Raw genomic sequence first — 14,686 nt, forward strand, 5'->3', positions numbered from 1 at the left:
TCACCCAATTCTGAGTAAGTTAGGGACAGTCGGGTAAGGCTGGACAACATGTAAGGTCACACACCAAGTGGAATGCACATCAGCCACTAGGAGCAACTTAAAGCTCCCAGCCCCTTTGGCATGTGCATGAGCACATCCTGGAGCAGTGTCATGCAGAGCTACTAGTTTAAATCTTGAAACAGTATGATACAGTGATGCATCCCTGCTAAATAAGTGATATGCTAATCACAGTATCACAGTATCACCAAGGTTGGAAGAGACCTCGAAGATCATTGAGTCCAACCTGTCTCCACAGACCTCATTACTATGTAACTTTTGGGGTTGGATTCTGCTTGGTGATCTTTCCACATTACTTTGGAACCTGGAACAGATGCAGTTAAAGTGTGGATTCAATGGATTTCCCATTAAAATGGACTTGCTAGATGGTGTCACATGCTTTTGTGGCTATGCCCTTGCACAGCCAGGTCTGGATCTTAGTTGTCTGTAATGTGTCCTGGCCTTGCCTGTCTCATGTGCCCTCTTTTCCTCTGATTTTTGCCTTAAAAATTAAAAAAAAAAAAGCCCTGACACTGTTATTTCTTCACAGCCTGGGAGTAGTCTGTTATTAATTTTAAGGGAGAGCTATCACCTATAGTTACACTTTACTCCCTGTTGGGAAAACCCCACTCAATCTGGCATCACTGTTGGCATGTGTAGGTACTGGAATTCTGTGGATCAACCACCAGTCCTCCTGGACTGGAGTCCTAACTTCATATGAAATGATTATTATTTATATACCCACATGCTCACTGAGCAGCTGCATGTCACAGTATTCTGTCATCCTATGTGTTACAGGTTAAGGCCTAAGCATCTTACCATACAGATAAATTCCCCCAGAAGACAGAGAGTCCAAGGGGCCTCTCCCAGAGGGTAGATGCAGGCAATTGTAATTTGCTGTTCCATCCCATAGCCCTACAATCCCTGCATAAGCAGACCTCACAGCCTGTTCTGTCTCTGTTCTCCCTCCTCTCTGCTCCTGGTGCATGCTTTGGCTGCTCTCTCTGGTTTGTGGGGGAGTGCAGCCTTCTTGGCAAGCTACCTCCTTGCTGCACAGCTGGGCCTGGTGTGTAGGGGTGCAGTGAGTCCTGGGGGGGTGGGCACTGAGGCCTCCTAGGCCTGTCTTGATGGCAAATTGGCCTACTGTGGGCCTGCTGAGGCCTGGTGTTGCAGGGAAGGTCTTGGCCTGGTTGTGGCCTGGTGGGCTCAGCTGGGAAGCTGATTGTTTATGTATAGCCTTTTCCCTGAATACCTTCTGTGGTTTTGCATATTTATGTAAATAGTATTTCTACTTAACCTCCAATTCTGTGCAAGTGTTTTTGTTCTACTCTTCTGGGGTGAAGCACTTTCTGTCCAGAGCAGTTTTCCAGCTCAAGCCAAGGCTGCACTCCTGTGCACTCCTATTTTTCTAACTGCCAACTCACCTGTCCCACAAATATGTTGCCTGCAGCTACCAGAGACTCAACAGGAGTTGTCCCCATGGAGATCTGCATTGCCCAGCCAACCTAAAATGATTTTTAAAATAAACCAAGCAAACAATAAACAGACAGGCACACCAAAGCACATTGGGCCTCCTGCCCATTCCACATCCTTGAAATGAGATTCTCACATTTTTTAATTAATATTCCTGGTTTCAGCTTCAAGATATGGCTCTTCTATTTTAACAGTTGCATGTTGATATAGGGCAGAGTAGGAATAAATTAACAGAATTGAGAGTACTTCAGGCTCCTCCTGGGTGCTAAATTGCTAAACTAAATTAATCAAAACAGTTATTTTGATGCGCCCTTATTAATTGCATGTCTATCTAAAAGGACTGGGATCATGTGAAGAAAAACCTGTGAAATTTAGATTAAGACCAAATATACTCTTTATAAATTTTTAGGACTCTATTTCAGCTAGGTGAAGTTTGTGGTGCTTATACAACAATCTTGTGAATAGGAAGGACAATGGACTTTTATTTAAGAGTATCTTCAAATAAGGTTTAACTACCATGACACAGGAAGATCTTTTCCCTCATAAAAATTAACTGGGCAGACAGGGCAGGAAACAGATTTTCTGTGGATTTGCTCTTATCTTAGCAGGTGCTGGTGCCAGACATAGGATCTAGCAGAAGTGGACACTTAGAACATGAGATGAGGAACCAGACTCTGGTCTTATTCTGGTGATCTGTGACAGGGAAGTACATGCAATTGCTACTGCAATGCTTAGTAGAAAGCAGACATCCACTGTCAGCAGACCTCTATTCTGCATCTTGGAGGATGGGAGAAAGGAAGATTTAAGTAAGTATGGCAACTGAGGAATACTAAACATGACTAACACTTACTATGATGTCAGCTATAAAACCAAACTGAAGGTAGGAAAGGGTGCTACGCAATGCCAGTTCAGATTTTGCAGTGGTAACATCTGAAACTGTTTTCAGGTTAAAAATAAACAACTATTTTTCATGTGTCTACCCCTGAGGAGTTTGGTCATGTCCAATGCTACAATTAGGCTGCATGTATTCAGAAATTGTTCCTTATCGGGCAAATAAGTATATACTGACAAAAAATTTTACCTTTCCAGTGAGCCATTGCATGAATCCAAGGTGGTAAAGCATAGACATTACTGTGCTGAAGAAAACCACAAGTGGCAGGACCTGATTTGGAGGCACAAATTCATTAACACTTCTAGACTGGTCTTCCTTTCTTTGACTTGCAGGCAATTTAATTTTTGAAATAGAGGTTAATGATTTTAGAAACACATTTAAAGGTATTAAAACTTCATCATTTGGTTTACACTTATGCTATAAAATTTTTACCCTTCTAGACTCATTTGTGTTTATGCTGGAATTAACTATTTTGCAAGTTTCTACATATGTTTTGTAACAGGACTGCAATAATTCTGAAAATATTTGGTTTAATGTGCCGTGCAATACTTTACAGCTATGTGTAAGTCAACTCAAAGACTTACAGGGCAATGGTGTCTACAAAGTCTTGTATATACATCTGTCAACTTCAAACCCCATGAACAGAAGTACATATAACGGGACTGTGATATAGAATTCAGAGCTCAGCTTCTCTGTGTCTGTGCTTAAAATCCCACCGTTTAGATTTCTATACAGGCAGAAGTTAAAGAGATTGTAGTTGGAATGGTAGCTGACTTGATTTCACAGAGTCAAGGACAGCTTCCTTAGAAAGCCTGTACTACATATCTGCTTTTTAATAATATGCTATAGAAAAATAGTGCTGGTTATAATAGCAATATGGAGTATTCAAGAGCTCTGTAACTACATGCAGAAATAGAATCTCCTTAAAATCAAATTCATGTGTCTACTTACTAAATACAAAAAGTTAATATAATTCTCTTTCAGTGGACTGAAAGAAGAATGTTTTCCTTCAACATACGACTTAAAAGAATTGCATGGATGCCTAACCCACTCTGATGGATTATTAAATATGTTGTTTATCCATCCTGAATAAAATGAATGCCACTTGATTTTCAAGTACATTAAATACACAGAATCTCAGCATTTCTATGCTAGTATACAACAGGAAGAAAAACAGCTGCAAAAGGTCCAAAATTAGCCATATAGATTACAGTCAAAATAGCACCACTAATACTAGGAAGCTTTTATGTGTGTTCAGTTCAGGGCATAAGAATTTATAAATAAAAGCAAAGAAAAGAATGAAAAAGAACAAGACACTTCCAACTCCATACAATGACACAAGTATGGACCACCATGATGCCTGTTGGGAAATGGGTCTGGAGAGGCAATATGTAGGCAGGCTATCTGTACTGGTTGTTAAAAACTATAAACTGTAAACGTGTTTAACTCCAAAGAACTCTCACATTTGAGAGCTGTGATTTTATTTTAGCTGAAGAAGACAACAATGTCCTGCCTATGCCCTTTGGCCTGTGTCCTGTGCATATTCCTCTGAAAAAAAGTGTACCTAACTTTAAAACCTGCTTTTACATAGTTGCAGTTGCAGGTATTCTGCATGAAACATTTGTTGTTCTAAAACAGGGATTTTTTTTTTCAATTTCTTTTTTTCCAATTGTGATGATTTATGCCTCAAGTACATTAAGAAGTCAGGAAGTATTTTAGAAGTAAACCATTCTGTGTATATCTCCAGTAACTTAATGTGGCAGCTACTATGTTCTATTTTCAACATAAAATCATAGCAACCACTTAATAAGTAAGTGATTGTAATAATTTGTTATGTCCAGCCTAGCTCTTTTTCCCTAAGGCACAAAACTAAATAGAAAGTTAGTAAGATGCTTGCAACATACTGCATTGCAGTCGGTTTTCAGTGGTGTTACCTGTAGAGATAAGTGCAATGAAAAGCACATGATGTGATATACCTAGCTCAACTGAAAAAGCCAGAACACTTGCAGAAAGGCTCCCCATGGTGTCAATACACTGAAGTGTTAAGTTGGTGGTTTTGAAACCTGGGAGAGAGCACAGCCTCAGGAAACCTCCTGCTGGATGCCTAGGTGGAGCAACCACCTCTTCTCTGACAGCCCTGAGTGGAGTTTCACCTTCATGCTAGGCCCAGCTGGGGCTACAAATTACAGGTGAGGGCAAGAGTGGAAAATCTGATACAGGAGCAGCTTCTACCACTCTCCCATCTTCTCCTTCTCCCTCCTTGCAGCACCAAAACCAGTAAAGTAGGTGGCACCAGGTCAATAACATTATAGTGTGCCCTCTGAGACTCTTCAGGTTTGGGTACCAGGGTATGTAAGTTGGGACAATACCTTGGATGGTGAAGAACTGTGCAAGGGAATGGGAGAAAGGGGGGAAAGCTCTAGTGGTGCTACAGTGACAGGCACCTGGTGAAGCACTCAGCAGGTGAAGAAAGCCCAGGGTAGGAGCAGGTCTGGGGAGTGTGAAAGCAGCCCAGCCTTTCTGGTGCTGTGGGTACATTATGTAGGGAGTTCAGGAGGAGAACAAACCATGCAAATCTCTGTATTGAAAGACAGGTCTGGAGGCCTAAGATATCCTGTGGACAGGAATACGTATGTGGAGACAGGACTGGTAGGAAAAAAAGGAGGCACAGGGTATGATCCAGTGAGTCTGAGAACAGCTTTCTTTTGTAATTACCGGTCTGTTCCACTCCCTGCACATGTAGGAATATCTGCACAGTAGAGAGGTCATCAACTATAACTGGCAGTGTTTCCTTTGTTGGTTAAATGTGAAACGTATTTGGAAATAAAAGGTCCAGAGTCCTCTTTTTGTTTTCTTTTTCCTTTTTTTCTTTTTTTTTTTTTTTCTTTTCTTTTTCTTCCCCAAACCACACACTAATTAGATGAAATTGCTTTTTAGGAAAGAAAAGCTCTTAAAAATTATTCTTCTGTCTCACGGACTTCCTGTTTTCTCCTTCTGTTGTAATGCCCTTCCGTGAGTGTGAGCATGCCTTAAAGATACAAGTACCCTGAACAGGGAAGTGACAAATTTGCTTCTGCTGTTAAAATGTTAACCAGTTTCATTTCAATATACACATACCATTACAGCTTACAGACTGAGAGCTTTCAGCTCTGAGAAAAATTGGGACAGAACTGCAATAGGAAATATGACAGGAAAGTCAGAAGTACCTCAGCTGTAGCTGAAGCGTGCTCCTCAAAAAGGGCTACCACGTTTCCATACAGGATGAGTGGACAGGTCCTGCAGTATATTATACCTGCATGGTTAAACTATTAATTTCTCTTTGTGAACAAACTTGTATGGAAATCTAGTCACTAATATGCATATTTCCTGATAACTCCCACGTAACTTAAGTAGTCAAGTTTTAACTAATGAATAAAATTAATGAGCACTCTGAAAAATCCTGCAACATTTTAGTTGATAATTGGTATCAAATAGCTCTCTAGAATTACATTTATGTGTCCTGCAGAAGTTGCAGGTAATGTTTCCCAGAATAACCCTTTAACATAACAAATAATTTCATCAGAATTTTCATAAACTGGGTTATTTCATATTTATTATCAGTTCTGCAATATATTTTGACTTTACTAAAGAGCTGCTTTTTGGATTATGGTTCTTGACCATGCTACATTCAGGGCAGGGATTTGAATTTGCTGGCTGCTTGCAACTCTTCTCCCATTTGTGGCTTGATGTTCAGTTTTTTTCCTTGTATTCCTTTAAAGTAAAAGTTACTATTGATGTTTAAGCAACATCCTCGTTTCAGACACAGTTTGACCTTCAAAGCAGAGTCCTTCTCAGCAAGCCATAATCCTCCTTGCATGGAAAGGAAGCTACTGATATAACAGAAGTCTAATTTCCTGCTTATTCACAGTAAACCTGGGTGTGCTTGTTTATGTTGGCAAATGACTTGTTTTTTCAGAACTCTAAAACCTCTACATATGCATACACAAATTGTATTTAAAATAAGCCAGTTTATGCATGCAAATGCATATATTTATGACTAATTACTACTTGCAAGACTATGACTTCAAAGGCTATAGTGTGACTGGTCACAACACACAGCGGGTATATGCGAACAATGTGTCTGCTCTAGTATGCAAAGCGCATGTGTCTACTCTGTCCATCTAAGATAGCCCCTGCATATGGCTAAGGATGCTGTATGAATACAGCTGGGCTCTCACAGTTTCCTGCAAAAATATCACTTGTCTACTCTGTTTTAAGATCTAAGCTGAAATCTGGATGTTTCTCTTTTGGAGGGCACTTTGAAATATTTTGTGGTGAGATTTGGAAAGCTCAATGCTACACGACAGCCTCTTAAAATACCTGAAAGACATAAAAAAGCACTTTTGATCACCTTAATCTCTAAATAAACAGCAAGTGTTTCAAGAGATAATAGGCTGGCTGACACTGGTTTTAAAATAGAAAAATCTCTTTCTACAGGAGAAACAGATGGAACATGTCGTGGTGGTGCTGTGCACTTGTCTGCCACTCTGATTATATATATTCCTATTATCTCTCTCTCTCTCCCCTAAGACATATTCAGCTCTGAAAATCAACTCATGGGTTTTACTCTCTTGGTTTTCATTGTGAAAATAACCTACTTGTTCCTGTTGTTCTTTTCTAGAAATGTTGTGACTTCATCTGGCCTATGCTATAGCATAAGACTGATGAATGTGTACACAAGCAAACATTTTGCCATCTGGTCCCCAGTTATGGCTTTAGTCAGCATCACTCAGTATTTCACATCACAGTGGCATTAAAAAAATCACTTTGAAAAAGCCATAATCGTAAGGTATTTTAGAAAAACACATGAAAAAACACATTGAAGGTGGTAATTAAACTATTTCACCCCCAAAATATGCAGTAATGAATGTAAATCACATTTTGAATGCTAAATAGAGTAAAAGTGAGAATAAATGGGAAGGTAAAACAAAGGGTACACAAATATTACCATTAAAATATAAAATCCATTTCTCACTGAACTGCTTCATTTCCTCCCCACCCCCCCAAAAACTCCCCCAGGATGTTCTGACTATTCTTAGCAGCAGCATGTTTTGCAGGTAGCATCTTCTTCCTGAAGTAGTGACAGAAAGTGTGAAGAATATCCAGTTTGGTGGAATTTCACCACCATCCCCCCAAAAAAAATTAAAAAAAAATTTGAAAGATGTGTAAGACCACAGTCAGGCATCTGAAAAACCAGAGAGAAGTCATCTCTGAGAAAGTCCTGATACATTTCTCATGGTTGGTCTTGGGGTTTTTTTGGCTTTACAAGCTCTTGACTCCAACCTAAGCAGGTGTTATTGAACCTCAAGAAGTGCAACAAGGATAAGCACAGAGTCCTAGGGGAGAAGCAACACCAGGTACCAGTACAGATTAGGGGTCATCCTGCTGAAAAGCAGATCCAAAAAGAAAGACTTTGGAGTCCTAGTGGACATTATCTATGGGACAGCAATGTGCCTTTATGGCCAAGAAGGCCAATGGTATCCTGGGGTGCACTAGTAAAAGTGCATCCAGCAGGTCTAGGGAAGATCTACTCCCCCTCTACTCTGCTCTGCTGAGACCACATCTGGAATACTGTGTTCAGTTTTGGGCTCCCCAGTTCAAGAAAGACAGGGATCTACTGGACAGAGTCCAATGAGGAGTTATGAGGGGAGTTAAGGGACTGGAACATCTCTCCTATAAAGAAAGACTGAGAGAACTGAGATTGTTTGGTCTGGAGAAGAGAAGGCTGAGAGTGGGCTGAGGGGTAGGTGTTGAGTGGAAGGGGACAGGCTCTTTTCAGTGGCACCCAGGAATAAGACAAAGAATGATGGATATAAGGTAGAACACAGGAAGTTCCACCCCAACATGAGGAAAAACTTCTTTATTGTGAGGGTAACAGAGCACTGGAACAGGCTGTCCAGAGCGGTTGTGGAGTCTCCTTCTCTGGAAATTTTTGAAGCTAGTCTGGATGTGTTCCTGTGTGCCCTGCCCTAGATGATCCTGCTATGGTAGCAGGGTTGGACATGATGATCTCTAATGGTCCCTTCTAACCTCTAACAGTCTGTGATTCTGACACGGGCTATGTGTGGGAGCAAAACCAGATAGGGTACTAGTGCAGATTAGAGACCACAGACCAGAATAAATTATAGTTCAGCATTTTCCCAGCAAGGATCCCTAGGATCTTAGTGCAGTAATAATGTAATCCTTCATACTTATGCATTGACATGTTTATGCATTGACAGCTTCTATCTCTTTTACTTGGTGTAAATATATATACAGGCTTTCCACTGCTATAAGGGCAATGTCTGTGGGGCAGTGGTTTCCACAGCACTTTAGGATGGAATAGAGTAACATGAGACAGCACCTATACTTGTGGAAGGGTAGGAAACATAGGCTGGAGGTGGTATTTCTTTCAGTGACCAGGAAATAGGAAATTTTGCACCTTTTTATTTTAGACAGTTCTGTCTACTAGTAATGTATGCTGTTATAATTAGACTAAATAAGTGTATCCTAACTCAGGGTATGGCAGTAAATGAAGGGCTTTATGTAGAGCTTCTAAATGTTCTGAGTGTCACACAGTAAGGAATAATTTGCCTCTTAGCTGCCTTCTCTGTTTGCTGCACTGGTATCACAAGATATACAATGAATTTATTTCACAGCCATGTAATTTCTTTTTCTGTCTTCTATCTGTCACATATAATATACATGTGGCAGTTTTAAGCTATGCCTTTAAAATTTAGCTGCAGATTTTGAGCATAAAAGTAGAAGAATATAGATAATTCACTATTGGGTGTAAAAAGGAAAACAAAAGATTATTCTAAAAATATTAAATCTATTAAATCTAAAATATTAATCTAAAAAGATTATTCTAAAAATTCATTGGGCAGTTGTATCATAAACATCTTTCACATTTTCACTTCCATTCCCATTCCTTTTCTTTTCTCCTGTGGTTGTGGGTGCTCTGCTTCACTTGGGGAAATAAATAACTGCTTCTGGCTGGCCTTGAGAAAAGATAAGAACATTAACACTGCTCTCTAAGCTAACATTCCTTCCTCTCAACTCCTCTTTTGTTCTGTTATGGGGGGAGAGGAAATTTTGGGGGTGGAGCAGAGCAGCTTCTCTGCTCTCTGGAGAACCAGAAGGGTATCAGGGGGGTTTCTGTATTATTTTCTGATGGTAAATACCTGTATAATATTGCAAATACTGTGTATTTTGTACATATTCATTGCATTCCATTGTAGAGTGTAGCTTTTGCTCATAAACACAGCTTTCATTTGCTTCCAACAGAGTTAGTCTTGCTTAGTTAATGTGAATGGGAAACTTCAACCCACCACAATACGCAAAACTTGTCTTACCTTAAAAGCAAAGAAATGATCTGTATATTTGTTGCCAAAAACAAACTTAGCACCTGTGTCAGAGTATTCCAGAAAAGTCTAAGGACAAAAAGTAAAAAAAGTTAGCCATAAACATAAGGTCCCTGACAAGAACTAAGCAAATATTGCTGGCTGGCTTTCAGATACCTAGTGAAGGAGCTTGTGCTCTGCTCTGCATGGCTGTATGCTTTTCTGGTTGTGCCTGACTAAACCAAGTGTCTCAGATCTGTTCTGCTGAGAGTTCTGGCTGCTTCAGATCTTGAAGAGAAACAGCAAGGGCATAGGGCACATTTTATTGCAGTATCAAATCTTGATAGTGAGGTGGATTTCTAACCTCCCTCACATGCAGTAGAGTTTCAATGGCTGAATTTGTAACATTTTTGAAGCCTGAAGTTTTAAAGGAGTAGCCAAAAACTAGCCGTAAAAAAAAAAAAAAAAATCAGCTTTTTAATTCTGATATGGTGCTCATTTTGATACTTCTGATGCCAACCTATGTAATTAATGATACTACTTAAAATGAAAATGTAATAGCTAGGAAACAAGTTATGTTAGGAGTGACCATAAGCCATATGGAGCTAACAAAAGGGGGAAATAGGTCTGCTTCAGTTGGAGATGGAAGGGAAATGGAGAACCTGGTGACAAAACACAGATTACTCCTATTGCTTGCAGATTAGCAACCAAACAGACGTCAGACCTGTGTCCTCGTGTCCGTGCAGAGACAGTACATTCTGCACTGTCTTGTTTTAAATATGGTTTATTATCTGTACTGTGAAGAACAGCTGTGTGATTAGTACCCCTGGGGTGGAAAGTCTGAACATCCTCCAGCTGGTACTCTCTGATCTACATATTTGATTTCTCTTATTTACTACTTTGCAATATTAATGGACTTTTAAAAACAGCTTTGTGTCTGCAGACTTCCTGAAGGGCCAACTACAAATTGATTGTATCCCCTCTCTGGTCATTCCGTGCTGCTCACAGCTGCTGATTTTGCCACCTGTAGTTGAATTAATTTTCTTGTATGTTGTGAGAACTTTGAAATGCCCCTGAGGCCAGAATTGTGGCAACTCTGAAGGTTCTTCCTTGCTAAATCCCAAGGCCTTGAATTGCAAGGTTCTATTGCAATTCAGTTTTATTGCACGGATGTTTTGGAGTTGGGCCAGGTCTGAGTTTCTAAGTGTCCTGGCAGAATAGCAGTTTTGTGTTTGAAGGCTGCAAGCTACAATTTTAGCCCAGGGATGAGAAAGCTATTAAGAAACAGGGTCACTCTAGTCATTACTCCTCAGACTATCCCACATGGTCTTTTATTAACTGGACAAAAAGAAAATTAGAATGTTGAACTCAGGTAGTCAATTACCTTTTAAAGACACCATTTATTTTCAAGAATGGAAAAATCCAGGGGCAAATGGGCCTTTGAACTGCCTGTATGTTATGTAAGAGTATTAACATATTAAAAAAAAATAAAAATTTCCTAGTAACTCACCTGGATCTGAATGCCCAGCCAGTTAAATGCATCAAATCCCACTTTGGTCCTCAGAATAAGAAGCCCAAGAATAAACTGCATCACTATTCCTGAAAATACTGGTCTCCAAGCAACCTAGATGGGCAGAAAAAGAAACAAACCATTTGTTATTTAAATAAATAATAATTTGCTTTAAATTATTGTTAAAATAATGTGAGAGGACTGCGTGACTATACTGAAGGATAAGAACAGCTGCCAAAACAGGTTGTAGGGATCTTGGAGCATGAATCATTTCCCTTAAATTGAAAGCTCTGTGATGTCTCCATCTTGAGCTGCTCAAAGCCTGTCTAGATAAATATGGACATGCCTGCCCATTTCACTATCACAGACTGCAAGTAAGCAAGTAGTAGAAGAGAGACTGTTTGTGCTGTGCTATGGCTTATAGATGAAACAGATATATGAAGGCAGAAAATATGATTCTTCTCTCTCTTTTAATTATTTTTTTTTAAATTGATTTATTTTTAGTAACTGGAATGAAAACATTAAAAAAAATGCAACCAAGCATGAAGATTCTTCACATATCTGGCCTAGGAATAAGGACTTTTCTGATACCCTCAACTCTTTTCTGTTCCCAAGCTTTAAAGAACTTTGACACTTGAGAACTACTCTAAGTTAGGTATTGCAATTCATATGAAATAAAGGCAGTTGTAGGAAAAACTGTGGCTGCTTGTGACCAGTCTTTCTTCACTACACTGCAGATTTCTGCCCTGCTGCCTCATAAAATATCTTTGTTTTGTGAAAATTGAATCTGATTATTTACAGGGTAAAGAGCTGAGATAGCACTCTAATTTATTATCATGATATTCGAACAACACAAGCCAATTAGGTGTAAAAAGGACCTGTTGTGAAGAAATACCCAACGGCGAGATGGGTGAGGGAAAGACTCGCAGCAATCAATATGGTTGATAAGCAAGCTTCAACTTTACTGTTCAAAAGCATGGCTTATAAAGCATCTCAGCTAAATATGCACAAATGTCATTATTCCATTGGTTATCAGTCCAGGGTTACATTATAATATCCAGCCTCCTTGCAGTTAGGTCTACGTGCAACTTCACAAGCTCCTTTCTCAGTAGTTCTTTGTTTCACATATACTTTGTTTCATATGCTGTTATCTTATAGGCAACTGCGAGCACAGCCACAAGGCTATGGTGGCCTTGCTGCATCAGCACACCAGCTTACTGGGAGCAGTAAACAAGAAGATGGAGTCCGGCCTACACACTTTGTTCAAGCAGCTGTTCCATAAAACCATGTCCCTGCAATTCAAGCCATTCCTCAACAAGGACCCATGGAAAAACACAAAGCATTTGGAGTACATGAGTCCTCACCTCAGCTGGTGACAGCAACAGCTGCAAAGTACAGGGAGTGACAGGTCCATTAGCCTTGCTGAAGGGAATTTTTGTGTTAAGAAAATCTCAGCACTGGTGCAGGAGTTCCTGAAATGACTGATGAAATCATGTGCTACGCATTAGGCATGCACACTGGGGTAAAGGCTGAGGTGTGAATTCTGGTGGCTGAAATATCCCCTTTGCAATATCACAGCAGTATGGAGTACATACTTCAGCTGGAAAATGAAAGTAAACAGCTTATGGGAGTGGGTTCATGAAAACTGAGGGCCTCAGATCAGCCCACTGCCCATTTGCAGTGGGATTAAACCCATGAGGGATTAAGAGCCATATGAGGGAAGGATGCGTCCAGTTCCCTGAGATTTTTGCTGAAGTGGTAACTGTCCACAAATAAGTGTCTGTGACATCCTGAGGATTGTGGTAAACCTCCTGTGGCTGGAAAGCATGGAGCAGGCCTGTCTCAGCTTTCACTGATGGTCTAGGAGCAAATCCCAACCTGCATCAAAGCCAAAACAAAGGATGGGCAGTGGCCTTCTGAAATGGTAATGGAGTGGCTCAGTTGGTAGCACATAAGACCCTTAATGGGAAGGTTGTGAGTTCAAGCCTGCAGTGGGCAGTAGTGACAGGTTGGACTCGATGATCTTTGAGGTCTCTTCCAACCTTAGTGATACTGAAATAGTGAGAGCAAGATGCTGATACAGCCCAACACATGCTTTCCAAGTTGTCAGAGCAAAATTGTTTTCTTCAGAAATGAATAAATTTCTCAATTTTGGTAGGCATAAATTTTGATGTTGATGGATTTTACTTCACCTTTACTGATATTGGTTCTGAGACAGGGGAATAGCTTTCAAGATTTTGAACTAGAAAACCCCAAAAGATACAACATGGACTAAGTACTCACTCTGGTTGGATGTTTGGAAAAGACAAACATCAAGAAAACGTAGAACACAAGCCCCAAAAAGGAGATCAGCTGATGGGATCCCTGTTTTGCTGTGTCAAAGATGAGCCAGAAGATGACAACTAGAATAACAGCTGCCCACAACACCCTAGGGGGGGGAAAAAAATATGTTGTCAGGAATGACATCCTGAAGGATGACTAGATTATTTCCTCCTCTTTCCCTCACCACAATATTTATATCTCTGTCTGAGAAGGAACTCTCTGAGCAATCTATTAAGCTGAAACATGTATCTCTACAGAAGCAGGAATTTGCCTTTTCTGGCACAGCTCTGATAAGATCATCCCTTGGTGGTATCCAGAAGAAATGTTCTCCAACCTTGTCCCCAAAGACAAAGTGCGGAGGAAACCAAATAAAGCTTGAGTGACTCTTGTCTGGGTGTTATTTCTATTAAATGAAGTGTGAGAAAACACTCTCCTTTCTCACTTCACTCTCCTTTTCATTTGTGGTTGTCTTTATTGAATCTTCTCTTGGCTCAGGGCAAGACAAGCTGTGATTTTTCTGAACTGCACTGTGCAGTTTTTATCAGTGGGCCTATGAAACATGTTACTAAGAAGCAGGTTATAAACTGTTTACTTCTCTGCAACTGGTTGTAATCTCTTTAGAAAAATTAATTTTCATCACAAGTTTATCTCAGAAGCAAAAATAAAAGCCATCTCCACATCTGTGTACAGTGTTTTTATAGCTTCCACTATCACAGAATAATGTTCAACTTGCATATTGAAGGTAATTATCACAAGAACAGGCTGAGAGGCAAGGAAATAGATCACCCCATTTACAGAGGGGATACTAAACTTAGTCCCATTCTTTCATGTTACTTGTATCTAAGAGTTGTTTAGCTTCCACTGATTTGTGTGGTACCTAGATACCAAAATTCCATTTTTAGAACTGGATCAAAAATATTGCAGACCAACTGCTCAAAAAGGCTTAGCTACTGCAATGACAAATAACACTTCCTACACCTTTGAGCCTTTCTGTCTCTTGGACAAATTAATGACCTACACAGCTAAGCACTTAAACTGTGATATGTACAATTTAAGAACTGGAATTTAGGTGATACCACACTTACTTCCCCT

General features: G+C 39.9%; 1 protein-coding gene across 1 annotated transcript in view; it reads right to left on the bottom strand.

The window, feature by feature from the left end:
- The window catches only part of SLC28A3 (solute carrier family 28 member 3), a 49,336-nt gene that overhangs the window by 17,607 nt on the left and 17,043 nt on the right, over nt 1-14,686 (bottom strand). Inside the window, exons 6-10 of the mRNA XM_009903143.2 lie at nt 13,556-13,700; nt 11,273-11,386; nt 9,775-9,852; nt 2,591-2,671; nt 1,461-1,541 (exon numbers count right to left, since the gene is read on the bottom strand). Of these exons, the coding sequence (XP_009901445.2) occupies nt 1,461-1,541; nt 2,591-2,671; nt 9,775-9,852; nt 11,273-11,386; nt 13,556-13,700 (499 nt within the window). The remainder of the gene's footprint in view (nt 1-1,460; nt 1,542-2,590; nt 2,672-9,774; nt 9,853-11,272; nt 11,387-13,555; nt 13,701-14,686) is intronic.

The sequence above is a fragment of the Dryobates pubescens genome, chromosome Z, assembly GCF_014839835.1.
Source record: "Dryobates pubescens isolate bDryPub1 chromosome Z, bDryPub1.pri, whole genome shotgun sequence".
Classification (NCBI taxonomy): domain Eukaryota; kingdom Metazoa; phylum Chordata; class Aves; order Piciformes; family Picidae; genus Dryobates; species Dryobates pubescens.